At 37.2% G+C, this 27621-nt stretch overlaps 1 protein-coding gene across 1 annotated transcript in view; it reads right to left on the minus strand.

Moving 5' to 3' along the window:
* The window catches only part of dync2h1 (dynein cytoplasmic 2 heavy chain 1), a 120925-nt gene that overhangs the window by 66243 nt on the left and 27061 nt on the right, over positions 1–27621 (minus strand). Inside the window, exons 26-54 of the mRNA XM_089121540.1 lie at positions 26080–26250; positions 24391–24773; positions 24179–24311; positions 23781–23898; positions 23602–23714; positions 21860–21973; positions 21631–21775; positions 19627–19832; positions 19166–19348; positions 18256–18438; positions 16110–16333; positions 15892–16001; positions 15593–15792; positions 14270–14534; positions 12521–12728; positions 11835–11964; positions 11599–11754; positions 9926–10185; positions 9285–9531; positions 8074–8225; positions 6608–6752; positions 6146–6248; positions 4440–4601; positions 3406–3527; positions 2201–2449; positions 1744–1852; positions 1110–1223; positions 387–529; positions 216–294 (exon numbers count right to left, since the gene is read on the minus strand). Of these exons, the coding sequence (XP_088977666.1) occupies positions 216–294; positions 387–529; positions 1110–1223; positions 1744–1852; positions 2201–2449; positions 3406–3527; positions 4440–4601; positions 6146–6248; positions 6608–6752; positions 8074–8225; positions 9285–9531; positions 9926–10185; positions 11599–11754; positions 11835–11964; positions 12521–12728; positions 14270–14534; positions 15593–15792; positions 15892–16001; positions 16110–16333; positions 18256–18438; positions 19166–19348; positions 19627–19832; positions 21631–21775; positions 21860–21973; positions 23602–23714; positions 23781–23898; positions 24179–24311; positions 24391–24773; positions 26080–26250 (4927 nt within the window). The remainder of the gene's footprint in view (positions 1–215; positions 295–386; positions 530–1109; positions 1224–1743; positions 1853–2200; positions 2450–3405; positions 3528–4439; positions 4602–6145; positions 6249–6607; positions 6753–8073; positions 8226–9284; positions 9532–9925; positions 10186–11598; positions 11755–11834; positions 11965–12520; positions 12729–14269; positions 14535–15592; positions 15793–15891; positions 16002–16109; positions 16334–18255; positions 18439–19165; positions 19349–19626; positions 19833–21630; positions 21776–21859; positions 21974–23601; positions 23715–23780; positions 23899–24178; positions 24312–24390; positions 24774–26079; positions 26251–27621) is intronic.

The raw sequence follows: 27621 nt of genomic DNA on the forward strand, positions 1-27621 counted from the left end.
AAGGTAAATAAAAGAAAAAAAAAATAACAGAAATAACAAATATATATAGAATAAATATTATCAAAATTAATTAAAATAAGCTTTCTGGACAAACAAAAAATTAAGTCTAATTTTATGGCTTCGGGTCATTTTGAAACGAGAGGGAAAGATGCGTCACAAAGTGCAAGGGAAGGATGTTAACATCCAGGTACACTCGCTTTTCTTCAACAACATACCAGATTTCTTCTTCTTCTTCTGTTTTTCTCCATTTTTCTCGTCTTCTTCTTCCACCCTTGACAGCAACATCTCTGGGATCTAAAAAAAGAGAGTCACATGACCTGAGAGATGTCAACTAACTGAATGAATGAATAGAGATGAAACTGAAAGGACAGTGTTTCTCAGTTGACCTTCTTCATGCTGCTGTCGGACCAGCCCTCCATCCACTGCACGGAGCACTTCCTGTAGAGGGCGGGGTTACTCTCGCAGTTAATGGTGAAGTGCTCGTTAGTGCAGTCCATGATCAAAACAACATGGAGGTTCTGCTGAACGCCTGCGCACACACTTTCATGTACTATTATAGGGTTTATTCATATTCTGAATTAGCTTTTATTTATTATTTCAACTTTAGTTTGGATCATTTAAATCCTTCAACTTAAAAACGTATTTTAGTTATTTCACATAGTTTTTTACCTAATATCCATATTTTATTCTTTTTCAGCATTTGAAGTGTAATAGTATTAGTTTCGTGGCTTGTTTTTAGTATTGTGGTCACTGGAAAGACTAAAAATTTATGACATTTATTGAAACATTTGAGAAAAGCAATGTCTCCCACCCAAACATTTACATTTCTGGATTTAGCACACATTTTTTTTTCCAAAGTGACCTATGTTGCATTCAACATATAAAATAATACAATTAAATAAAATTAAAAATATATTTAAAAATTAAGTATTTTTTATTAACTTCTAAATAAAATCTTTAACAGAATTATAAAATGTATTGAACTAGTAAAGAATAACATATAAAACATTTACATGTATGCATTTATATATGCTTTTAACTAAAGTGGCATATTGCCGGTGTTGTAATGTGAAATGGATCAACACAGTTGTGTGTGTGTTTGTGATTACGTTGGGAGAAATAGTTGAGAACCGGTCCGGTAAACCCGTCCTGTGACGCCTGATCTTTCAGAGATGACAGCAGAGGCTCCAACTCTTCAGTCGAGTACAAACCAGGAACTTCCCCTGTTACCAACATCAACTATGATTTAGTAATGATACACTGTAAAAAAAAATATTGTTGGTTTAACTTAAAAAAGTAAGTAACCTGGTTGCCTTAAAATTTTAAGTTCATTGAACTGGAAAAAGTGAGTTAATACAATGAAGGAGATTAATTTAACCATCAGAAACTCAAAATTATATGTTATCTGAACTAAATAAATTATTTAAGTTGATTTGACAAAAGAAAAAATGTTGTGATAACTAACACTGTAAAAAAAATATTGTTAGTTTAACTTGAAAAAGTAAGTAACCTGGTTGCCTTAAAATTTTAAGTTCATTGAACTGGAAAAAGTGAGTTAATACAATAAAGTAGATTAATTTAACCATCAGAAACTCAAAATAATACGTTATCTCAACTAAATAAATTATTATAAAGTTGATTTGACAAAAGAAAATATGTTGTGATAACAAATCTTGAAAATATTTTTTACAGTGTGTGTGTAGCAGATTTTCTTAGGCAATACACAGTGAGGTTTGACCTGACCTGACGACAACAGGCTATTGACCATCTCCAGGAAGGACAGATGAACAAACTGATGATCTTCTAACAACAGAACGACCTGCTGACCGTCCACAGCGGCCGACTGCATGACCTACAGAGAGAGAGAGGGACAAAACTCAAGCACAACTATCCTTATCTGCTCTGGATGTGGCTACAAATTTAAAAAAAAGTTTTTTCTTTGTTTATATAACGGCCAATGCTTTGGGAATACTGTACAAGTAATGCCAATAAAGCTCATCTGAATTTAGTTTATTAAGAGAGAGTTTGAATGACACCATGTGATATTAGCTGGTTTATGCTACTCTCTTTGTTTTTTGATCACTTCTTGTGTTGTTTTTGCCTCAAAATGACTAAAGCAAGCGAGTCATCATGAAAAGTTGCCATTGACTAAATGTAAATGTATCTAGTTAGCAGAGAGTCGGCATGGACTGAGACTTACAGTTTTCAGGTCAGATTTGAAGTGTTTGAGCGAGTACGAGCGTGAGATTTTCGGAGTGAAGAGAGACGCCCCGTGCATGTGGCTGACCACACATGTAGCGGTGCGCCGGCCGACGCCGCTACGACCCGCGAGAAGCAACGACCCGCCCGGAGAGCTCAGGACACGGTCCACTCGAGACATGTAGTCCAGAACCTCCGGGAACAACAGGATGTCCAACTCACGGTTATCACGACCGTACAGAACTATTCCCTGAGGACACACAAAACAAGATCATGTGCTCAAAATAAACGTCATCAAAAATCTAATTTATGCGAGTGCATTACGATAATGTTAGTTACGACATAAGTTAAAAGGGATAGTTCACTTTGAAATTAATTTTTGGTATGTTTTATCTTACCTCAAGGGCATTTATTTCCACAGTATTTTCAATTTTGACATTTTTAGGTCAAACTGTTCGTGTCTGTCAGTCATATAATGGAAGTCTATGGTCACCACCTCAAAGAGCATGCACAGAGAAGTCCAAATGAAACATGATTTAATGACTCGTAAATGTAAGTACACATTGATGGCCTAAGACACGAAATGAGCGGTTTGAGTGAGAAAACGAACAGTATTCATATCGTTTTTACCTCTTGAAATCACAGCCGAAGCGCCCACGCCCTCAGATCAGTTGGACGTGGCTGTGATTACAAGAGGTAAAAACGATTCGTTTTCTCTCACAAACCGCTCGTTTCGTGTCTTAGGCCATCAGTGTGTACTTACATTTACGAGTCATTAAATCATGTTTAATTTGGACTTCTCTGTGCATTCTCTTTGAGGTGGTGACCATAGACTTCCATTATATGACTGACAGACATGAACGGTTTGACCTAAAAATATCAAAATTGAAAATACTGCTGAAACAAAGACACTAACATCTTGGATGCCCTTGAGGTAAGATAAAACATACCAAAAATTAATTTCAAAGTGAATTATCCCTTTAGCGACCTTAGTTAACATTAGTTTCAACATTTACTAATAGGTTATTAAAATCAAAGGTTGTATTTAACATTAGATGCAGAAACAATGAACAGCTGTATTTTTATTAACCAACATTAAGGAAGATTAATAAATACTGTAACAACTCAAAAGATAACACACTCAAATGGTGAAAACCTGGAGGAACTGACAGTGAGTGTGTGTAATGATTTCATTTCCTTTCTCACCTTGTGTATGATCTCTCTGAGGTCACTGGCGCTGAGACGCCCGAGTGGTTTGCCGTGCGGCGGGAGAGGCTGACCAGGGGAACGACCCTCGTGAGACGCGGCCCATGTCACAAAGTACGTATCTGTGGTAAAACAGCACAAATGAACAATCGAAAGATCCAATCCAGGCTGCATTTATTTCATCAAGGATACGGTAAAATTGTGAGAACGTGAAATATTATTATAATTTAGAATAACTAATGTGTTTTCTAGTTTTCTATGTGAATATATAGTAAAGTGTCATTTATTCCTGTATTTTCAGCATCATTACTCCAGTCTTCAGTGTCACATGATCACTCTAATATTATGATTTGATGCTCAAGAAACATTCATGATTATTATCAGTTTTGAAAACAGTTGTGCTGCTTCATATTTTTGTGTTTTCAGGATTCTTTCATAAATAGAAAGTTCTAAAGAACAGAAAAAAAACAACGTTTCAAAATGACCCGAAGCCCTAAAATTATTCTTAATTTTTTTTGTCCAGAAAGCTTATTTTATACAATTTTTATACAATTTTTTCTATTTTCTAATTGCAATTTTTGGGGGAGTTTTCTCCCCAATAAGTCCATACTTATAATGAATTATAGCTCCATTTATACTTATTTATTATAAATATATATATATATATATATACTGCTCAAAAAAATAAAAGGGAACACTTAAACAACACTTAAAAAGTAAAAACAAGAAAGTATTTAATAAGATTATTTAATTCATTCAGATCTATGATGTGTTATTTTAGTGTTCCCTTTATTTTTTTGAGCAGTGTATTTATAAAGACTCATTAAGGCCTATACTGCATTGCAACATTTATATTATTTTAATAATTACTTCTAAGTCATGCATTCGCTTTTTCAACGTGTATGCTCATACTTCCAACTATGATTCATTAAAACCGTGAACTTCATAGAAAGTGTTAGCAAAATAATTTTGTGACTATTATAAATGTGTTTCGCTCAATTGGATGTCTTTGAGCGGCAGTGTGAGTGTGTGACCTGTCATGTTGTCAAGTGTGTCCGAGCCCCAGTCGCCCCTGATGACGGAGGACAGGATGTTATCGAACACATTCATATCTTTAGAGGACACGATCCGGTCCCTGAACAGACGCCGGGCTTCATACGCCACCACCTCGAGGACCGAGTCTACAGCCGATTTACCTGTGCACACAAACACACACACACACACGGTGAGAACCTCACAGACCTCTATTGTTCATGAACTAAGCTTATTATAACTCCAAACACCTTTTAGCAAGTCAACACGTAAAATAAAAGTCACTAAATAGGCTAATGGCTCTAAAACCTAGTCTAAAAAACATTTTAGAGCATCATAGATGTACTTCTGACAGAAAGACTGTCCAAAAGATAGGCAGGAGACATTATGCTGACTTATAAGATATGTAATTTTGGACACAATTGAGCATATATATATATATATATATATATATATATATGAAGAGTTCAGATGCAAAAGCCTCTAAGTGCCATTTGAAATTTTCTTCTAGAATGATCATTTTTATCAAACTTGTATATTTAAGTTCAGTAATTTCACTTAAATGGCAATGATAATTATTGAACTTAAATATACAAGTTTGATCAAAATGATCATTCTAGAAGAAAATTTCAAATGGCACTTAGAGGCTTTTGCATCTGAACTCTTCATATATATATATATATATATATATATATAAATTTATGCTCAAATGTGTTTAAAATTACATATCTTATATATATATATATATATATATATATATATATACAGTATATTTATTTATATTATACATATTTAATTTAATCCTGATAGGTATCAACAGTTACACATTTATGCACTTATTTTGCATTACATTTTATCAGTTCATGCACTAAGATACAGGAATGTATTGAAAATAAAAGGCATGAACGTAAACGCTGCTGTCCTTTAAGAGTGTTTCAAATCACTCACTTCTGAGGTTTCAATGACGGTTCTGCCTCAGTAGGCAGTAGGCAGAGATATTTGAAACCAGTGTTGGGTAAGTTACTCTAAAAAAAGTAATTAATTACTAGTTACTAATTACCTCTTCAACAGTGTAATTAGATTACTGTACTAATTACTCTCTCTAAAAAGTATTTAATTACTTTTAATTACTAATTATTTTCAAAATCCCATATCAATCTCAACCAGCTGAATAATTTAAGGATAGACATGAATCTGTTTTAATTCTTTCAAATAAATACTATAAAATTGCATGAATTATCTTTAAACTGACCAAGGTGAAGGTTACATAATAAAAACATACTTTTTAACATCAGACAATAGATTTTGATGTTGAACCCACTATTGTTTTATGTCTGATCTCATGACATTTCACACTTTTTTCATACATATTTTACAAGACATATTTTACAAGTGCGGTCGTACGATTTAGACACCTCATAAAATGCATACGAATCGCCGTGAGATCAGATTGATCTATTCACAGTATTTACCTTAATTACATCAGAAGTAACTGTAATTAAATTACAGATAAATTAAGAGTAATCCCTTACTTTACTTTTTCAAGGGAAAAGTAATTAAATTAACAGTAACTAATCACTTAGTAATTAGTTACACCCAACACTGTTTGAAACCATGAGTCCATGTCTTATTTTATTCTTCTGTTTTTGGGGACACTGAGGTGTTAGTTTTGGGCCGTGTTAGTGAATTATGAATGTATCGAGCTCACCTGCACTCAGGTCGTATCGCAGCAGATTCAGGACCCACTGTGTGAGCAAACACGGGGTGAACAGGTAATGACTGTGATCATCTACCGAGAATTTAGCCTTCACCTAAAACACAAACACACACACCGGTCAAAACTTTGGAGTCAGTGCGATTTCTCTTTTTTTGAAAGAAATGCATCATGTGTACTAATGAACAATTATATCATCTCTCCTCAAAAATCAGCATATTAGAGTGATTTCAGAAGGATCATGTGACACTGAAGACTGGAGTAATGATGCTGAAATGATTACAGGAATAAATGACACTTTAACGATATAGAAAACACTATATTTCACTGTTTTTACTGTCAAATAAATACGGCCACGATGAGCAGAAGAGATTTCTTCCTAAACTTTTGAACGGTTCTCTACATCACATTTACACAATGACATCAACACAGATGAAATGCCCAATCACACCTGACCTGCTCGTAGACTTGCACCAATGAGCCGGCGAGCTGGTGGATCTTCCCTGCAGAGCTCCAGGTTGGATCATTACCCAGAGTCCTCTGCAGCACGGGTTTCAGGTATGCGCTATAGATGGTCTGCAGCTGCTCTCTGTCTGGATAACTACAGGAGAGATGGATTAGTGTGTGTGTGTGACTTCTTAAACATTTTTGAGGACAAATTTGTACCCAAAAGTGAAAAGTGTGATAGACCTCACAAAACCACCCAAAACATCCTTTTGAGGATGTCCTCATAAATGCAGAAAGTCGTCTGTTAGGGTTAGGGTTAGCTTAGTATACAAAATAATTAAACTGTGCAATTTAAGAGCCCCCATTTTATGGAAGAATATTTAAAGTCCCCGTGAAATCAAAATTGAACCTATTTACTTTGTTAGCGCATGTTACTAGTCTTGTGGTGAACAATTAATCCGTGCAAGTAAATATATATTTAAAAAATGTTTTACCTTGCTAATCTTTAATCAAAATTTGAAAAGTGACTTCCGGTCTGGAACGGTTTCTTTTCCTGATGACGTAGGTTTCACAGTTTGGGTGGGGAAACGCTTAACCACTCCCCTCAAACCGTTAGTTTGCCATGAGCGAGAGATGGAGAGGAGGAGCTCTAGAGTAAAACCCTGCCCTCTGTTCAATATTCCGTTTCACTTGGAAATACGTCACAGCACTGGAGAAAAATCGTTTACAACTTCCGGTTCACGGGGACTTTAAAAATAAAAAGGCTTTTTATCTTTTTTTAATTGCAATTTCGAGAAAAAAAAGTGAGAATTGTGAGTTAAAAAGTCACAATTACTGCTTGTATTTTTTTATTCTATGGCAGAAACAACAACAACAAAGAATTGCAAGATGATAACCCGGAATTCTGCAGGGGAACGTTTCTAAGATCTCTAAACTCGCAATTTTGAGAGTAAAAAGTCTGAATAGAGTGTCGAAGTGATGACGTCACTTTGTAGGACGACTCGGAAGCTAGCGGCGCGTGGGTTCCCTCGGTCGAAAAGCAATGCATTTTCCCCATAGACTTTTGGAAAATCGCAAAAAATAAGATCTGTGTTTAACAAAGAGTTGTGACCCGTACACGTTTTGTCTATCAAGATAATCTTTACGAGTTAATCCAAAATTGATACATTTTGAAGCCTATATAAAGATTTTAAAAAACACAATCAGACACAATAAAGTTTAAAAAACACAAGCAGGTTATAACTGTGTGTTCTATAGATCAAAGCGTGAAAATATTTAGAGGCTTTGATCACCACAGACCTTATTTCAGGCGATTTAGCAAAAACCCATTCAAAAATCCCATAGGCTTTAGAGCGAGCGGACCGTAGTGCTAAAATGCTAACTCACTTCCGCGTTTTGGCCTACAGAGTGACGTCGTAACTTCGGCACTCTATTGTGAGATATTATTTGCGGTATTATATGCACAGAGTACTCACTCAATGGTGCAGATGCGGACGATGGAGGTGAAGCGTGACGTGAGCGGGTGCCGACCCACAGCGCCACCTGCTGACATTGAAGCCACAATCTGAATGTTCTCCAGCCCGACCCACTCCAGGTTCTCATCATAGAAGCCCTGATATGTCAAAACCTGTAGAAAGAAAAAAACTGTGAAAAACTGATTTGAAACCTTGATTTGCAATAAAAAACAGTCCCTCCAGGATTTCACGATTTTTTTGTGTGATTTTTGCGATCAAAATGACTGATTTTGTGGTGGTAATTTCCAAAAATTTGTGAAAAAATTTGCGATTTATATTTAACATTTACCATAATAGTATTCAGTCCTTCCAGAAAAACACAGAGTTTTTTTTGTGATTGTTGCGGGCAAAAATTGATTGATTATGCGGCCAGTTTTCTTTAAAAATGCGATGGAATATGTGGGATATTTATGCAATTTTATGCGATGAAATTGCTGGAATTTACAAAAATTGAGGGAACTTGCAAAAATTGCGGTTTGATGAAAAAGAGAAAAAAAGTGATTCCCCCAACATCCTGTTAATATAAGAGTCATTTCTTATTACTTCCTTTGATAAACAAGCATACTACATCATAGAAAGTGCTGGGAATATTTAATTTCTCATCTTGTTTTATTTCAGACTGTAACTATTGTAAATAAGGTGTGGCCCCTTTAAGAGCTCTCTGCAGTGTTACATGTGCGCCTCGAACACCCCATGTGTGCGGGTAATTTCTGTTTGATGCTACTACTTTTATCTTATGTTGTTTATTAAGTAACGATGTGACGGTAGAACGTGTGACAGACAGTTATACGAGTTCGATTTGTGAGATGTCGATCGCCTCCGTGAGTCTGTCTGGCGTCGCGTAATTGCGTCACTTCATAACGTTCCCATGGAAACAGGGGGAAATGGCTGCTCTTATGTGAAGCAAACGCAACATTTTTCAACTTTCTGCTAAAATACATGTGACTTTTTTTTGCAACGAAAATGCGAGGATTATGAAATTATGCAAACCCCGCATATTTTGCACGGAAATCGGCAATTTATGCGGCGAAAGTGAGGCGTATTTGAAAAAATGCGGCCCCCGCATAAATATGCGGACTTTGGCTGATTTTGCATTGAATTCAGCGATCGCATAATCGCGTTTTTCTGGAGGGACTGAAAAAAAAAAATGTAAAAAAAGTGTAGCATGTGACCTGCTGCAGAAAGGCAATGATGTTGCTGGTGCCCCATTTGTCGGGTTTGGGCAGGTTGATGTCTTTGAGGTAGAGCACAAGCCTCTCGCAGTCTTTGGGACGGTACACGCGTCCCGTGTTGGAGCTGATGATCAAACACATGTGCGAGAGTTTCTGCAGGACGTGACGGGAGGACGTCTGAGCGCTGCAGTGCACAACGGACACCTGTGTGGAGCGAAGCTGAGCGAAAGCACAGCGCAGGAGCATCCTGACACACACACACACACACACAGCATCGTATCAATTCATCTGTCATTTTCTGCGTGTGTGTTTGTATAAGCAGGGTTCAACAGTGTGTTTCTCTACAATTAGTGATTAATCGCATCCAAGATAAAAGCTTGTGTTTACATATTATACGAGTGTGTACTATATATATATATATATATATAAACACACACACCTGCATGCATATAGTTAAGAAAAGTTTAAGATAAGATATTTATATTAAGTCTAAATTGTATATATACATTTCAAATATTTCACATGCTTGAGTGTGTAAACACAAACTTTAATTTTGGATGCGATTAATCAATCGTTGCCCAATGAGAATCTAACCTAATTAAAATGTGATGCAAACATGTAAATGTAAACGTGTGTCATACCCTTTCCCGCAACCCTCCGGCCCCACCAGCAGGAACGGCTGCCTGTGATTGGACGAGAGCCACGGGGTGAAGAGGTCGAGTCCGCGCTGCATGTCGGGTGTGTGTATGACGGGGAGATTGTGTGGGTTCCTGAGGTCATCCTCACACACACCTTCCCCTCGCTGCAGCTCATACGCGCACAGACGGCCTGACGCGGGGTCGTAGTACGTGTCCAGGGGCTTTCGAGGGTCAGGAGGGCTTTCTCTGGCCCAACTCAGAACCTAAACACATTCAGAACAATTCAATTCACGTTTATTTCAGAAATGTGCATATACAACATCACAGTTGGCGAAAAATGTATTAATTTAACCTCTTAACTTTTTTGAATAGACATGGAAATGCTCATTTCAAACTTAAATGGTTGTAATTCAAGAGTGCTTTGGAATATAGACGTAAGATTGGTCTCGTTTTAAAGAAGACATTTGGCAGATTTTTGTCGAAGTGAGAAAGTGAAACAGAAAAAAAGTTATAGAAGTTTGGGTTTATGGAAATGTACAATGTAAAAAAAAATAATTATTCATATTTTATATAAAATATATATTTTCAAAACCTGGGCTACTCTAAAACTGCAGAAAAATCAAAGCCAAAAATCTGAACAAGTTGTGTTTCAAATTTTAGGTTGATATCACAAAAAATGAGCTTTCAGTGAGATTTTGTTTGGGCGCAGTACCGAATGCTTCCACTAGGGCACAACCAGACTCCATTACCGCCCATATAAGGGCGCCTGCATTTCCATATGTGTTTTGAGTGATGTGAACCATTATTTTCACAAATTTCACACAATTTATGAAGTAGAAATCCTATTCAGAAGTAGTATGGGAAGTTTGGCAGATTTTGATATGAATTCAACCTCTAGGAATCACATACAAAGAACACGCATGCGCGTTATAGCTTATTGCCATAACACAAATGGTGAATCTATTTTTTTTTTTTTCGTAATATTTAAAACATTTTCAGACTTTTTTTTCTAAAATAATTGAATGGACCCTATCTTTTGAACTCTTGGCATGAAATCTAACTGAGGTTTCTAACTTTTTTTCATGATTTTTCATGTCAATTTTCAAAATAAAGGTCTGAACACGCTTTGAGTATGAAAATATTCTTGTTGCAAATTGATAAATTACGGCTCCTCTGTAATATATTTTGAAAATCAGTCACCAAATATGGAAACTAGAGATTGTAAGCTTTCAAATGATATATAGTTTGTCAATATTACTTAAGGTCTTTTCTAAGATATTATTGTTTTAAAAATATAATGGCAAGCGTCCTGTGGAACGGTGACAGTTAATATAAGTGACAATGTTGTAATTAATGCAGATTCAATGAGCTCACTGAAGTTATGAATACTAAGAACACGCCTGATAATTGGTACTGGTCAGAAAGAGGACGGAAAACCACCATGAAAACTAAATTATGGCTCTTTATGGTGCAAGAAACCTTGACTGACTTTAAGAGTGGACATCATAAAATGTAGATTATGATCCCTGATCGTATCACATCAAAGTTTCACTGCTGCTTCCAGCTTTAAATTACGACTCGCGTTAATCTAAGGGAGCGGCTCCTAAATTTAATGACAGCCGATAAGCCTGAGCAGGCATGAAATTACATTTCCCATAAATCAGTGCGGCTCTGACCTCCTTGGCGAACTCCTGGTGGCATTTGAGCGTGAGGTTTCCTCCCAAACCACGGATGAGTCCAACGACAAACTGTCCTCTCTCTCTGACCCCTCTCAGATGGGACAAACCGTTCAGCACAGTCCCGACCAGACTGGTGTCCACCACAAAATCACTCTGCAGAGAGACAGATGGAGACGGTTATGATGCCGTGAACGTGAACGGGTTAAAGGAGCGTGTGTGTGACGGGACGGCACCTGTTTGAGAACCCATTCCAGAGCTCTGTGGAAATAATCATTGAGCCAGTTCTCCAGATTCATCCTGTTGTCTTCATCCTCCCTCTTCAGCCATGACTTCACGAGAGAGCCCACGTCAGTGTCTTCATCACTGTGACGCACATAAAATGTATATAAAAAATAGAAATACATGATTGACTGCTTTTTGGGGACGGTACATGAGCAAACTGATTTAGGGTGAAGATGTGAATTAAACTGCAATTCATCAACTGGCCACTAGAGACCGGCTCCAGAAGAGAGTCAATCCCATAGACCTCCGTGTTAAAATGCCCCACTTTACAGCAGAAAAAAACATGTTTACAGCCTGGCGCAAAAAGTGGGTTTGCTCTATATCGCTAGTTTTGCCCTTCATGACGAATTTTTTTATAACTCATGCGTTTAGATTATATTAAGTTCTGAATAATTAAGGGCGTGGCCACTTGAGTGACAGGTGGAATGCCAATGTCGTCACTGCTAGCTGTGTGTTAGCGTCACGTCACCTCAGTTAATCCCGCCTTTTGCCCATTTTCGTTTATCCGGGAGTGACGCGCTGCCAAGATGGCGACGGCCGACTCCGCCCACTTTGGGCTTCAAAAATGCAAACATACAGGTGACGTCACGGACACTACATCCATATTTTTCTACAGTCTATGGTTTCAAAGCGTTACCTGAGGAAGATCATGCCCATGCGGGAGATGGTGGCTGGTGAGGCGCAGCTCAGATCGTGGGTCTCAAACAGGAAGTTGACGTTGGGGCCGAATTGAATCCTCTCACCGCTGGGCATCGTGAGTAAGCGATTATCGTCCAGCACAGAGTTTAATGACTCAATCCACTCTGGGTCAATGTCTCCATCGCATATAATCCATGAGCTCACCTCTGAAAGAGAAAGAACGGAGAGCACAATCAGGAAAAAACGGAAATCTGTGTATGGAGTGTGTTTGGTCTTGGTAAAGCGTAATGTTTAGTGTTCATTATCAATGTTGATGTGTATTTAATAGGGAAATTAATGATTAATCGCATCCAAAATAAAAGTTTGTGTTGACATGATATACTGTGCACACACAGGCATGTATACACCCTAAAACCGTATTATGGACAAATGTGGGCAAAATAGTTTTGATTTATTTTTTAAAAATACTTCCCTTTATCTGAGCGGTACAATACTTGGCTACTTTTCCTAAGTTTGCCTCCTGAACACACAATTTTTTTTGACTCAATTCTACAATGTTTAGTGGGTGAAAAAAAAACTCCTTAATCTTGTATTTGGGTCAAAAATGGGCACCCATAGAAATGAATGGGAAAAACTGTAATCTAAAATAAGCCAAAATAAGACACCAGGTAACAGCAAAGTCACTTCATCTTTAAGTTTTAGCTCTTATTTGAGCTAAAACCTAAAGTTTAGAACTTATTAGAATGATATTTTAATGATATTTTATTAAAAAAATAAAACTACATAGTAATTAATTTACATTGAAATAATTTACATAGAAAATATGGTACTTTTTGAAGTAAATAAATTCAAATTAAATAAAAAAACACCATAAATGGATAGACAAAACTTTATCGAAGACAGTGATAACATTTATAATAAATAAAATATTTGGATCATACCTGAGTCCTCTGTGCCCACATTTGTCCACAATTACAGTATTAAGGGCTATAAAGTGAATACGGTTTGAGGGCTACGGGAAATTTATTATTTATATACATATATATATATATATATATATATATATATATATATATATATATATATATAAATAATATAAATTATTTATATATATATATATATATATATATATATATATATATATATATATATTAGGGCTGTGCAAAAATTAATTGCGATTAATCGCATCCAAAATAAAAGTCTGTGTTTACATAATATATTTGTGTGTGCTGTATATAATTATTTTGTATATATAAATACACACACATGCATGTATATATTTAAGAAAATGTGTTATTCATCTATAAAATATTTATATTTATATAATATAGATTATGTATTTATATATATATACAGAATTTAAGCGCAAATAATTCTTAAATATATACATGCATGCATAGGTATTTATATATACAAAATAATTATATACAGCACACACAAATATATTATGTAAACACAGACTTTTATTTTGGATGTGATTAATCGCAATTAATTTTTGCACAGCCCTAATATATATATATAAATATACAGAATATACATGCAAATATTTCTTAAATATATACAGTACATGCATATGTGTGTATTTATATGTACAAAATACATACACATATATTCCGTAAACACAAACTTTTATTTTGGATGCGATTAATTGTTGCCCAGCACTAGTATTAAACATTCCCTGAATAAGTGTATTTTGTGTTTGTTTGGTGTGTTTCTGTATTTGGTGTGTGTGTGTATTAGTCCTCACCCTGTGGCTCTCGCACCACCTGTCGTGCGGAGGACGTCAGCACGCCGTCGGACCACTCTCGCGTGTCCATGTCGATGTGTCCCAGGAGCTGCTGGCGTGGCATGGCTTTTGGGTTCATGGTGTACTGTTTGACCACCCGGCCCATCTTACCCAGCGCCGCTCGCAGCATCCTCCACAGAGTGGACTTCCCCGCTCCACTGGGCCCGACCACCACCACACCCATCCTCTGCCGGAGCTGCTCGTACAGCTCCAGAGCCTTCTTTATCTACACACATTCAAAGAAGTCATTACGGGACAATCAAATAGAAAGAAAATACAAATTGTGGATTACTAAACCATTAAAATGGTTAAAGGATTAGTTCACTTTTGAAAAAACTTTTGCTGATAATTTACTCGCCCCCATGTCATCCAAGATGTCCACGTCTTTCTTTCTTCAGTCGAAAAGAAATTAAGATTATTTATGAAAACATTCCAGGATTTTTCTCCATATAATGGACTTCAATGGGAACCAGACGGTCCAAGGTCGAAAAGACAGTTAATAACAGTTTCAGATGCAGCTTCAAATGTCTTTAAACGACACCAGACGATGAATAAGGGTCTTATCATGCGAAACGATCGCTTATTTCAAAACTTATTCCAAAAATGTAACTTTTCTAAGGACAAATGCTAGCCTTGCTCTATTTCTGTGAGGCGCGTTTGTAACGTCACGTAATACGTAATTACGTTCAAAAGGTCACGGGCGACGTAGCCGGAAGTACAGAATCAAAATCGTCCGACATCGTTGTTTTACCTTTTAATTACTTTTTTGTAAACGGCGTTTGAGTTGGTTTGCACGTTCAACCTATGCGTTCAACTTGTAAACACTGACTCTGTACTTTCGGCTACGTCGCCCGTGACCTTTTGAACGTAATTACGTATTACGTGACGTTTGCCCTTAGTAAAGTTACATTTTTGGAATAAGTTTTGAAATAACGGATCGTTTCGCATGATAAGACCCTTATTCATCGTCTGGTGTCGTTTAAAGACATTTGAAGCTGCATCTGAAACTGTTATTTGGACCTTGGACCGTCTGGTTCCCATTGAAGTCCATTATACGGAGAAAAATCCTGGAATGTTTTCATCAAAAACCTAAATTTCTTTTCGACTGAGGAAAGAAAGACGTGGACATCTTGGATGAGATGGGGGCGAGTAAATTATCAGCAAAAGTTTTTTCAAAAGTGAACTAATCCTTTAATAAGAGAGAAAAAAGCAATGCAAAAAATGTACATTTACATGTAAACCTAAGATTTCAAAGAGCCCTAGCTAGGGTGCATAGGCCGGTACCTGACTGGGGATGACCTCCAGGCGAGCCTCTTCATACACAGACAGCAGGGCGGTTTTCAGCGTCTCATATTCCACATCTTTAAAGTCCACTCCGGGAAACACGTCTCTGACCAGGGCATCAAACCGAGAGCCGTCGGCAAACGTCAACTTCGACATGGTGTTCAACCTCAAAGCCTGAACCACTAACCAGCTCTCCTTCACTGCACACACACACACACACACACGAAGAGAACATGGACGTGAATCCATCCTGGTCTGTTTATTGATCATGTGATTATGATCCAGTGAGAGTGTCTTACAGGGGTTGCTGTTCAGTCTCTGTAACTGCAGTAAACTCCCACAGCCCTTCAGGACCGTCTTCAGTGCGCGCAAACCCCAGTCATAGTGTTGCTGGGGCGTCAGCAGCTCCCTGAACACACACACACACACACAATTATAAATGTCTTTACTGTCACTTTAGATCAATTTAATGCATGAAGGTGTGTAGTGTTATATTACATGAACACTGAAGCTTTACCTGGCCAGATTGAATATAGCGACCAGTTTTCTTCCCAGTGCCTTTCCTTCCTTAAATCCCTCTGAATACAGGATGACCTCAGCGATGAGCTCGTTATCAGGACTCGTCATGGCGACCGGTCGGAAGAGCTGCTTCAGATTATCCGGCAGCTTCTGCCGCCCTCCGTATCCTTTACCCGCCGGGTTCAGAGTAATAAAGACGCCTGAGTTTGGGTCCAGTTCCACCTGAAAACACACACACAGAGATGCTCTTGACTCTTTTTGTTGGTGTGTGTCATGAACTGAAGTGTGTATAGCCCTATTCGGACTGGGGATTAACTTTACCACAGGACAGGACGTCTGTAATAATAATTGCCAATTCGCACGGGATAAGAAATCTCAGTGAAGTGGGAGAGTAACTCGATTTGTAATAATAAATGTGTGTATTACGGTGCTTCCTGATATCACGTGTGCAAACAGTTATTTCTGGTCGAACGATGGTACTAAGCACTTAGCAAACGCTAAAAGATGTTTGGTGCCTCTAACGAGTGCTTTCGATCTGAATGGTGTGTGTAAAACACTTGAGTTTAGCCACAGATTTGTCCAAGCGTCTAAAACGGGACTGAACGCTTTTTCAAGCGCCTCCATACTTGAAAAAACGCGGAAAACGACTTTTAAACAGAAAATGACAGAATATTTACGTACACATTGACAGTGGGTGTATTCGCACGGGGGTGAGGTCATTTTTGTTCATGTACTGAGAAGCTCTGTTAATAATGACTTCACAGTCCTTCCAGAAAAACGCAGTTTTTTTGTGATTGTTGCGAACAGAAATCAATGATTATGCCGGCCCGTTTTTTTGTTTTTTTTAAATGCGATGAAATTGCGGGAACTTGCAAAAACTGCAGTTTGATGAAAAAGAGAAAAAAAACGTGATTCCCCAACACCCTGTTCTCACTCGGCTACTGTAAAGAGTCATTTACTCCCTATGATAAGCAAGCATATACATGACAGAAAGTGCTGGAATATTTGATTTATTTCAGACCTTAATAAACACATCAAACTTAGAAAACATTAATGAGTCCAACAAGTTCTGTAGCTTTACACAAGGAATATGCTACAACTTCTGTAAAAATGAATAAATGAAAATAAAAAATAAAGTGTGCTCCAGTTTTACAGCGTTTCGCGTAATTACGCCACTTCAAAACGTTCCCATGGCAACAGGTTACGTCATTTCATAACATTCCCATGGCAACAGATTACGTCACTTGATAACGTTCCCATGGCAGTGGCTTACGTCACTTCAAAACGTTCCCATAGCAACAGGTTATGTCACTTCATAACGTTCCCATGGCAACAGGTTACGTCACTTCAAAACATTCCCATGGCAACAGGTTATGTCACTTCATACCGTTCCCATGGCAACGGGCTACGTCACTTCATAACGTTGCCATGGCAACGGGTTACGTCACTTCATAACGTTTCCATGGCAACGGGTTACGTCACTTCAAAATGCACTCTTAGAAAAAAGGGTTCTATATATGTAGCACAGGGTTCTTTACTCAACTGCAAAGGACATTTTATGCTAAAAAAGGTTCAATAATGACAAGAAAGGACACTTTTGGCACAAAGGCTATTATTCATTCATATATTACATTATTCTGCAACATTTTGTAGTTGTAATTAAATTATTGTTTATTAAACTGTTGTAGTAACTTAATATCCCATTTTAATCATGCTGATTTTTGGAGGATAAAAACTTGCTTGAAAACTGCACTCTTCATGTGATATTGATTAATTACATTTTTTAACCCCCATATCTTGAATTTTGTGATCATTTGTGAGCATTGCATTTTAGGGGTTCCAAATACGTTGCGCTTTAGAACCTTCTGAGGTTTTATATAGAACCTTTTCTTCTAAGAGTGTGTTCCCATGGCAACAGGGGGAAACGTGTGACGCAAACACAACATTTTTCAACTTTCTGCTAAGATAAATGTGACTTTTTTGTGATGAAAATGCGAGGATTATGAAATCATGCAAGCCCCGCATATTTTGCATGGAAATTAGTAATTTATGCGGCGAAAGTGCGGCATATTTGAAAAAATGAGGACTTTGGCTGATTATGCACTGAATCACGCGTTCACATAATCACGTTATGTCTGTCGCACCTCTTTATTGAGCAGCTGGCAGGAGGTGCGCTGGTTCTTTAGTGAGTTCTGGATGGCTTGTATCTGCATGGAGACGGCGGAGAGCACGGCCTCTTCCAGGCGATTGAACTCATCGAAACAGCCCCACGCTCCACACTTCACCAGCCCCACGAAGATACGGCCCATGGACTTCACATCTATACCCTGATACACACAGATTATACACACCTTCAAACATCAAACCGGTTTAATTGCTGTAAAATTGTCTGATTGACTTGTCCAGTACTGGCAACACAGTTATTACCCAGGGAAAGCAGATGTAAACTAGCTATTAGCTAATTCTGGTGCAATTACTTTTAATTGTGCATTGTCCCTGTAAAAATAAACAATAAAATGAAATAAAATGAAAAATTATTCCCAGAAACGTGAAGATTAATTCGCTAGCATCAATATAATACTGAATAGAGAGAAACATTAGGCTGGTTTACTGGCTTTTTGTCAATGTGTGCTGTGAAGACACAAGCTCTGAATGGAAAGAAGCTGTTAAAAGTAAAGGCTTATTGTGAAAATGTCCCTATACAGTTACATTTAAAATAAAACATTTATAATGTTACAAAAAAAATGCTGAATCCTGTAAAGCAGCATATCATATAATAATAATAATCATAAATGAGCATCAAATCATCATATTAGAGTGAGTAGGTAATATCATATTAGTATTAGACTGAAAACTGGAGTAATGATGCTGAAAATTCAGCTTTGATCACAGGAATAAATTACACTTTACAATATATTCACATTGTAATAATATTTCAAAATAATAAATGTTGTTTTGTATTGTTTTGTTTAATGTTTTTTCATTAACAACTAATGATTTCAGAGGAAAAAGAAGTCAAAAAGGATGTTTGTGTATGTGTGCATGTGTGTGTACCTCATCACAGTTGAAGACCAGCACTTGTCTCCCAAACAATCCTCCCAGGGCTTTGACGGACTCAGTCTTGCCAGTTCCCGCGGGGCCGTAAGGGTTCCCGCCCAAACCCATATTCATGGCCTGCGTCAGAGTCAGATAGCACTTATCCGTGAGAGGAGTGTGTACCAGTTTAGGAGCATTGCCCTGAAAGACAGTGAGAGACAGCGAGTCAGCCTGAGGATTAGATTCTAGCCTTATGTGAGACTGAACCAGCATCCCTAGTGACACTAATATAAAAATCCAATGCTAATGTGTCCAGTGTAGCTCTACAGGAGTGCATGCAATTCACAATACACATCATCTCAAAGCAGCTTTACAGAAAGATCATGATGAGTCTACATTACAATTTAGAGGAAACTGTCTAAGTTATGCATTTCAGAAATGCACATTATTACTTCAAACAACGCTCATCTGCCCCTCACCTGATACTCATAGGTGTAGCTGAACTCTGCGTCCACCATCTGGATGGAGCAGCACTGGTCTGCGTTCAGGTAGAAGCGCAACTGTTTCTTCCAGATCCAGTCGTCAGTGGTGTGAATCTGAGCTTCTCTCAGGTTCTGAACAACCGAGATGTTGTGGATCACGTCCAGAATCAAGGCCTTTAGCTTCAGCTGCAGAACTCTTGAGTCTACAAAACAAAACCACCAGAAATTCAGCATCTGACTCACTGAAGCACTAACGTCCTCAGAAACACACACACACACACACACACACACATTTGAAGTACAGATTTGATTGGGAGCAGAGGTGGAGGTGTGTTTACATACAGTATATAGCACAGACTAGAAGTGTTTGTAATGGACCATGTCCACCCCGGAGCAACGGCGGTTTTTTTCCTGAGCAGAATTAGCCATTATAACTGTTAACAGTGTCAGAAGTTTCATTTACTTGAATTTATAGAGAGTCTCGTTGAACGTTCAGTGAATAAACCCGAGCTCACAAACGGACTGAAGAGCTTTACAGACGTTCAAATTGCTTTATTCGTTTGATTACAAACGAACAATTCAGACAATAAGCAAACAAAATAAATATGCAGCCAGAGAATTAGAGGCTTTATTCAGGTTTCACATTAACCCTCAGGTGCTCTTCGTTTCGGAGTCACACTTGTTATCTTCCCGGTCAAAAGTGACCGGACACCTAAAAATGAAACTTTCTCCATCCCAGTAAAACCAATGCAATTTATTTTTGTTCTATAATATTTATTCTTTTTAATTTAGTATTTTGAGACAATTTAATTGAATTTATTAATATTTATGCAATATTTATGGTTTATTTTTGCCATGGAAAAAAATATATATATTTCTATATATATTTCTATATATATATATATATATATATATATATATATATTTTTTTTTTTTAATATTAATGCAGTATTTTAGTTTAATATAGAGTCTAGGCCTTCAGAAAAAAAATATTTTTTGAAGAAAATTAGCACCATCTGGTTACAGTATAGAGAACAAGCGTAGAATCATGGTGTAACCACTAGATGGCATGTACAGCTCTCTATGGAGAGGCATGTGAATTCCCCAGATGTTTATGAACACTTTTTTTTGTTGTTGTTGTTGGTGGATTTGAATATATATTTGAAACAATCTCAAAAACTATTTCTTATAAAAAAAAATTCACAAAAAACAAAAATTCACAATTTTTTTTTCACTTTTTTACAATTTCCCATTCATTTCCTATGGGGTCATTTTTGACCAAAGACCACAAGTGAGACCATTTTTTTTAAGACCACTTAGCATGCTCAGATCATGACCTCAATTTTTTTGTGTGTTCACATACATAATGCCACAAAAGTCACCAAGTTTCGTAACATTGCGATGAAGCTGTGATTTTAAAAAATTCAAAACATACTTTTTGTAATCAAAATTTATTGGTGTGTAAGTGTATAAAAGTGTGTTTGTGTGTGTGTGTGTGTGTGTGTGTGTTGGTGGGTGTGTCTGTTTTGCACTCTAGATGTTGTAGAGTGTCACCCCTTTCCTGCGGTGTACTTTTTTTTAGAATTGTGGCCGATTTGTAGAATCCAGAGAATTTTTTTTTTTTTTTGGCAATTTCCCATTCATTTCCTATGGGTCGGTCATTTTTGACAGAAGAGCAAAAGTGTGACTCATTTTTTTACGACCACTTAAATTGCTCGAATCATGACCTCAATTTTTTTTTGTGGTCACATACCCAATGCCATAAAAGTCACCAAGTTTCATAACATTCCGATGAAGCTTTGATTTTTAAAATTTCAAAACAGAAAATTTTTCGGTCAGAAATGACCGAAGAGCACCTGAGGGTTAAAGAAATTAGACACACAGAGCAGTGTGAGGACATACCATAGATGCCTTATTTTATATAAAGCCAATTATTATTTGAGCTCAACGATTTGCAAATCAGGCTTAGTGTGAACTAGGGGTTTAAACACACACATGTACCTGCGGTGTCGTCTGTGTTGGTGTCTACACTGGTGTAGTTGTCCAGTTTGGCGCTGAGCTCCAGCTCCAGCTGATGGAGGTTCTGCTGCCGTATGGCGTTCTCCACATCCGCTGTGAACTGGATCTGCTCTGCCAAACACAGAATCTGGAAACAGAGTCACTCCACAGTCACTTCAGCTCAACTGCAGAAACTCATGGGTGTTTCTGAAGTAACGTATGTGTGTGTTACCTGAGAAGGGTAGCGTGTGGGGTCCACGTTTCCCTTCTTCCCAGCACTCACACACTCACACAGAAGATGTTTTAGGGTGTTTTTCATCTCTGTGGAGAGAGCGCTCAGCCAAACCTAGCATCAACCCACAAAAATAAAGGAATATTAAATACAAAACAATTAACTATAATATATACAGTATATATATATATATATATATATATATATATATATATATATGAAGAGTTCAGATGCAAAAGCCTCTAAATGCCATTTGAAATTTTCTTCTAGAATGATCATTTTTATAAAGCTTGTATATTTAAGTTCAGTATTTTCACTTAAATAACAATTGTGAAATTACTGAACTTAAATATACAAGTTTGATAAAAATCATCATTAAAGAAGAACATTTCGAATGGCATTTAGAGGCTTTTGCATCTGAACTCTTATATATATATATATATATTAGGGCTGTGCAAAAATGAATTGCGATTATTCGCATCCAAAATAAAAGTCTGTGTTTACATAATATATTTGTGTGTGCTGTATATAATTATTTTGTGTATATAAATACCTATGCATGCATGTATATATTTAAGAATTATTTGCGCTTAAATTCTGTATTTATATATAAATACATAATCTATATTATATAAATATAAATATTTTATATATGAATAACACATTTTCTTAAATATATACATGCATGTGTGTGTATTTATATACATAAAATAATTATATACAGCACACACAAATATATTATGTAAACACAGACTTTTATTTTGGATGCGATTAATCGCAATTAATTTTTGCACAGCCCTAATATATATATGAAGAGTTCAGATGCAAAAGCCTCTAAGTGCCATTTGAAATTTTCTTCTAAAATGATCATTTTTATCAAGCTTGTATATTTAAGTTCAGTAATTTCACTTAAATGGCAATGAAGATTACCTATTAATTGTCATTTAAGTGAAATTACTGAACTTAAATATACAAGTTTGATAAAAATCATCATTAAAGTAGAACATTTCAATTGGCATTTAGAGGCTTTTGCATCTGAACTCTTCATATATATATATATATATATATATATATATATATATATATATATAAAATGAATTAAACATAAAATATTGTTAAATATGACATATAACGAACATAAACATGTTAAACCTGACACAAATTCACAAATATAAAGGAATATTACATATAAAAGAATCAAACTATACACACACACACATTTATATATATATATATATATATACACACACACACATACATATGATGCCCATAGGGGTAATTTGTTTTAATGACCCTGCATATATATATATATATATATATATATATAAATGTGAGTATGTATAGTTTGATTCTTTTATATATAATATTCCTTTAATTTTGTGAATTTGAGTCAGGTTTAACATGACACAATTTTTTTAATATTAACTTTTTTTTATATGACTGAAGAAGAAAACACTAAACTTGGATAATATATTGATCTGACTAAATTCTTTGGCAAAAAAGGCAAACTACAGCTACAGTTTGCAAAAAAATGCATAGGAAAACAAAACGCTTGCAGGAAAATCCTGCACTGACTACGACATTATCAGTTATTAGTATTTCATTGGTTCTCTGTGCATGACAGCCTGACCAAAAATAATGTGCACACTATTTGGCACGTTTCACTGTGTTATCCCAAATAAAACAATGGACTCAAGCACAAGTGCGTAACACGTAACACATGTGCATGACAGAGATCTGACCTCCACGTCGTTGGAGATGCTGATGGTGTTCTGAAGCGCCACCGTCTCTCCCTCCAGTGACCTCATCGCTGTGATGCTCTGAAAACTCGGATCAAACTCCACACTGCTGATGCCTTAAACACACAACCATCCATGTCTCTATATGCAGCTCTGTGTGTGTGTGTGTGTGTGTGTGTTACCTGCGAAGAGTTTCTTCAGGTGTGTGTGTATGACAGTAGGGTTCGTGGCCTGTCCGAGAATCTCCAGTAGATCGTCGTCTCCAATGAAGTAAAAGCGAGGAAACGCAGAGCGCTTCTCCTGCAGGGGTCACACAGGGGTCACATCTCATTGAAATATTCACTACATTCTATCAAAATAATATATGAATATACTGGTATATTTAAATATTAATAAAAAAATTATATAAAATAATTTTTTTTTAATATTTAGATAATTAATCTATTTAATATATCTATATTTCAGGCATATAAAAAATTATTATTATCGTTATTAGCCAAAATGTTTATATCGGTGCGTCCCTAATTCATATGAGAACGTGTCCCAAATCAAGACAAGAGATTTTGCAACTCAGGCGTACCTCCAGGAATTCATTGAGGGATTTCTGGCAGCGCTGTAACTGATCCAAGATGGTGACGAGAGAGTTTCGGATCCCGGCTCGAGTCGTGAGAGCCGTGACCCTGTTGTCCCTCTGAACATCTGACAGGATAGTCCTACACACACACACACACACACACAGGTCAGGAATTGTCCACTTGTTTCTCTCACACCTGTCCCAGCATCCCTGCTTACCTGAAATCCTGGTCCACCCTTTGAAAGCGGGCCTGTTCCCGCGGCAACGCCCCACGCCCAAATATGGGCTCAAGGTAGACCCACTTCCTCTGAATGGTGTTGAGGTTCTGGAGGTACTCGTCGAGGTCGGCCAGGCGTGTTTCCCACAGAGACACTTTGTCCTGGAAGCGCAGGTAATAGGGCGAGTCTTTGAGCGACTGCAGGAGGCACCGGTTGTCCCCCACCTGATTAACCGTGTCCCTCCAGTCCTTGATGACACGCAGAGATTGGCTCTGGCTGTCTGTGTAGTCCGTCAGGGTGAAACACGCGCCGGCACCCCATAATTCCAGCTCACGCAGGGCCTCGCGGATCGTGACCTCCGCCTGAGCGCGGCTGTTCAGATCCTGCTCACCGAGAGAGGGAGGATTACTGTGTGTTTATGGGAATCAAACATTCGTGCCCCTCAGCAATATTTAACATTTAACTAATGTTAAGGAATATTTCACTAATGAAGACAGACACCTGACGCCTGGTGAGGACATGGTGTTCATAGAGTGTGTGTGTGTGTGTGTGTGTTTGTGTGTGTGTTTGGTATACTTGTGAGGACCAAATGAACCCACAAGGACAGTAAAAGTTGAGTGTGAGTTTTTGTGTGTGTGTGTGTGTGTGTGTTTGGTATACTTGTGAGGACCAAATGAACCCACAAGGATAGTAAAAGTTGAGTGTGTGTGTGTGTGTGTGTGTGTGTGTGTTTGGTATACTTGTGAGGACCAAATGAACCCACAAGGACAGTAAAAGTTGAGTGTGAGTTTGTGTGTGTGTGTGTGTGTGTGTGTGTGTGTGTGTGTGTGTGTGTGTGTATGTGTGTGTGTGTGTGTTTGGTATACTTGTGAGGACCAAATGAACCCACAAGGACAGTAAAAGTTGAGTGTGAGTTTGTGTGTGTGTGTGTGTGTGTGTGTGTGTGTTTTTGTGTGTATGTGTGTGTGTTTGGTATACTTGTGAGGACCAAATGAACCCACAAGGACAGTAAAAGTTGAGTGTGAGTTTGTGTGTGTGTGTGTGTGTGTGTTTTTGTGTGTATGTGTGTGTGTTTGGTATACTTGTGAGGACCAAATGAACCCACAAGGACAGTAAAAGTTGAGTGTGAGTTTTTGTGTGTGTGTGTGTGTGTTTGGTATACTTTTGAGGACCTAATGAACCCACAAGGATAGTAAAAGTTGAATGTGAGTTTGTGTGTGTGTTTTTTTGTTGTGTGTGTGTGTGTGTGTGTGTGTGTGTTTGGTATATTTGTGAGGACCAAATGAACCCACAAGGACAGTAAAAGTTGAGTGTGAGTTTGTGTGTGTGTGTGTGTGTGTTTGGTATACTTGTGAGGACCAAATGAACCCACAAGGATAGTAAAAGTTGAATGTGAGTTTGTGTGTGTGTTTTTTTGTGTGTTATGCATTTGAGGACCAAATGACCCCACAAGGATAGTAAAAGTCGAGATTCCCAACCTTGTGAAGACTTTTTGTGTGCGAGTTTTTTCTTGTGTTTTTTTTTTTGTGTGTGTGTGATTGTGCATGTGTGCATGTGTGTGAGGACTAAATGACCCCACTAGGATAGTAAAAGTTGAGATTCCCTACTTTGTGAGGACTTTTTGTGTGTGATTTTTTTCTTGTATTATTTTTATAGTTTATGTGAGTGAGTGTGTGTGTGTGTGTGTACCTTGAGCTCCAGGGCTTTGTCTATGATGTGGTGGGCCACTCGGAGCAGGTCTCTGAACTGCAGTGTCTCTAGAGTGGTTCCTCTGGGCAGAGAGATGAGCCGGAACAGATCCAGCCAGTGTTCCTGAGAGAGGTGCTCACCGCGCACGTACTTCAACACTGGAACTACGACCTAAAACACACACACACCGCTGTAAAGCTTCATCTGCCCATCTACAAGTATATACAATTATTATACCAATAAATAAACAAGAATCATAACAAGTCATATAATCTGAAGTAGCCCTAGTCGGACAGTACTTGTTTCTCGAGGGGACGTCAGGTATTTTCAGCATCAACAGGAGTCGGTCAGTGATTGCAGAATGTCATGTTTAACCCTCTGGGGTTGTTCGGCCCAAATGGATTTTTTTTTTAAATCACAGTTTCCTCGGAATGGTCCGAAATTTGGTGACTTTGTTGGTATTTGGTATTTGAACACCCAAAAAAATTGGGGACAGGATGTGAACAGTCTAAGTGGTTGTAAAAAAAAATAGTCACATTGGGGTGTCCGGGTCCAAATGGACCCGCATGGAAAATGAATGGGAAATTGGCAAAAATGTGAAAATACTGAGTTTTTTTTGTGCGTACAATCTACAAATCAGCCACGATCTTGAAAAAAAGCACACAACAGTGAAGGGGTGAATCTATAAAACATCAAGAGTGCAAAACAGACACATCCACACACACACACACACACACACACAAACACACTTTTATACACAAACACACCAAAAAATTCAGATTATACATGTGTTTTGCATTTTTAAAATGCTTAGTTTGTCCACCAGATGGCATCCATCTCATTTCAAAAATTGCTTTTATGAGGCCTAGGCTTGACTCTAAAATGAAATACAGCTTTAAAAAAAAATATATATATATATATATATTTTTTAAAATATTTTTTCTATTATGTTCAATGGGGGGAAATTTTGTCATAATTATTGCATTAATACTAATTATAAAAAAAATATTTTTGAAATTTTCTCAAAACACCAAAAAAGAAAAGAAAAAATCATGATTTTTTTTTTAAAATATGAATCCCGCCCTTTGGGTCCATTTGGACCCGAACACCCCGAGTGTGACTCTGAAACAAACAACCCCAGAGGGTTAAATGACTTACTTTATTTTTTTTGTCAAAGACTGATGTTATGTGGTAATGATCAATCCAGAAGTTGTTTTGTAAATCATTTTTGACCACTGCCTGTAACAGCTGTGCGTCGCGGTAATGTCCACGCAATTTAATTATGGGCACTTTTATTACCGAAATACTGGAAACTGTTTAAACAAACAATATTACATCACCGCTTCATTAAAGTGGTACAGTAATACCATTATTGTTATTTAACACACAGCCTACATTTAAAGAAATGATGGCTTGCACAAGTCAAATAAGCAGCAAGGACAAATGATTATCTTAAATTAATAAGAGCTTAAAATATCAAATAATAAATTGCATATTATTTTCCTATTATTAAATTAAATATAAATGTATTAATTGAAAAAA

The sequence above is a fragment of the Pimephales promelas genome, chromosome 16, assembly GCF_988280905.1.
Source record: "Pimephales promelas chromosome 16, fPimPro1.hap1.1, whole genome shotgun sequence".
Classification (NCBI taxonomy): Eukaryota; Metazoa; Chordata; class Actinopteri; order Cypriniformes; family Leuciscidae; genus Pimephales; species Pimephales promelas.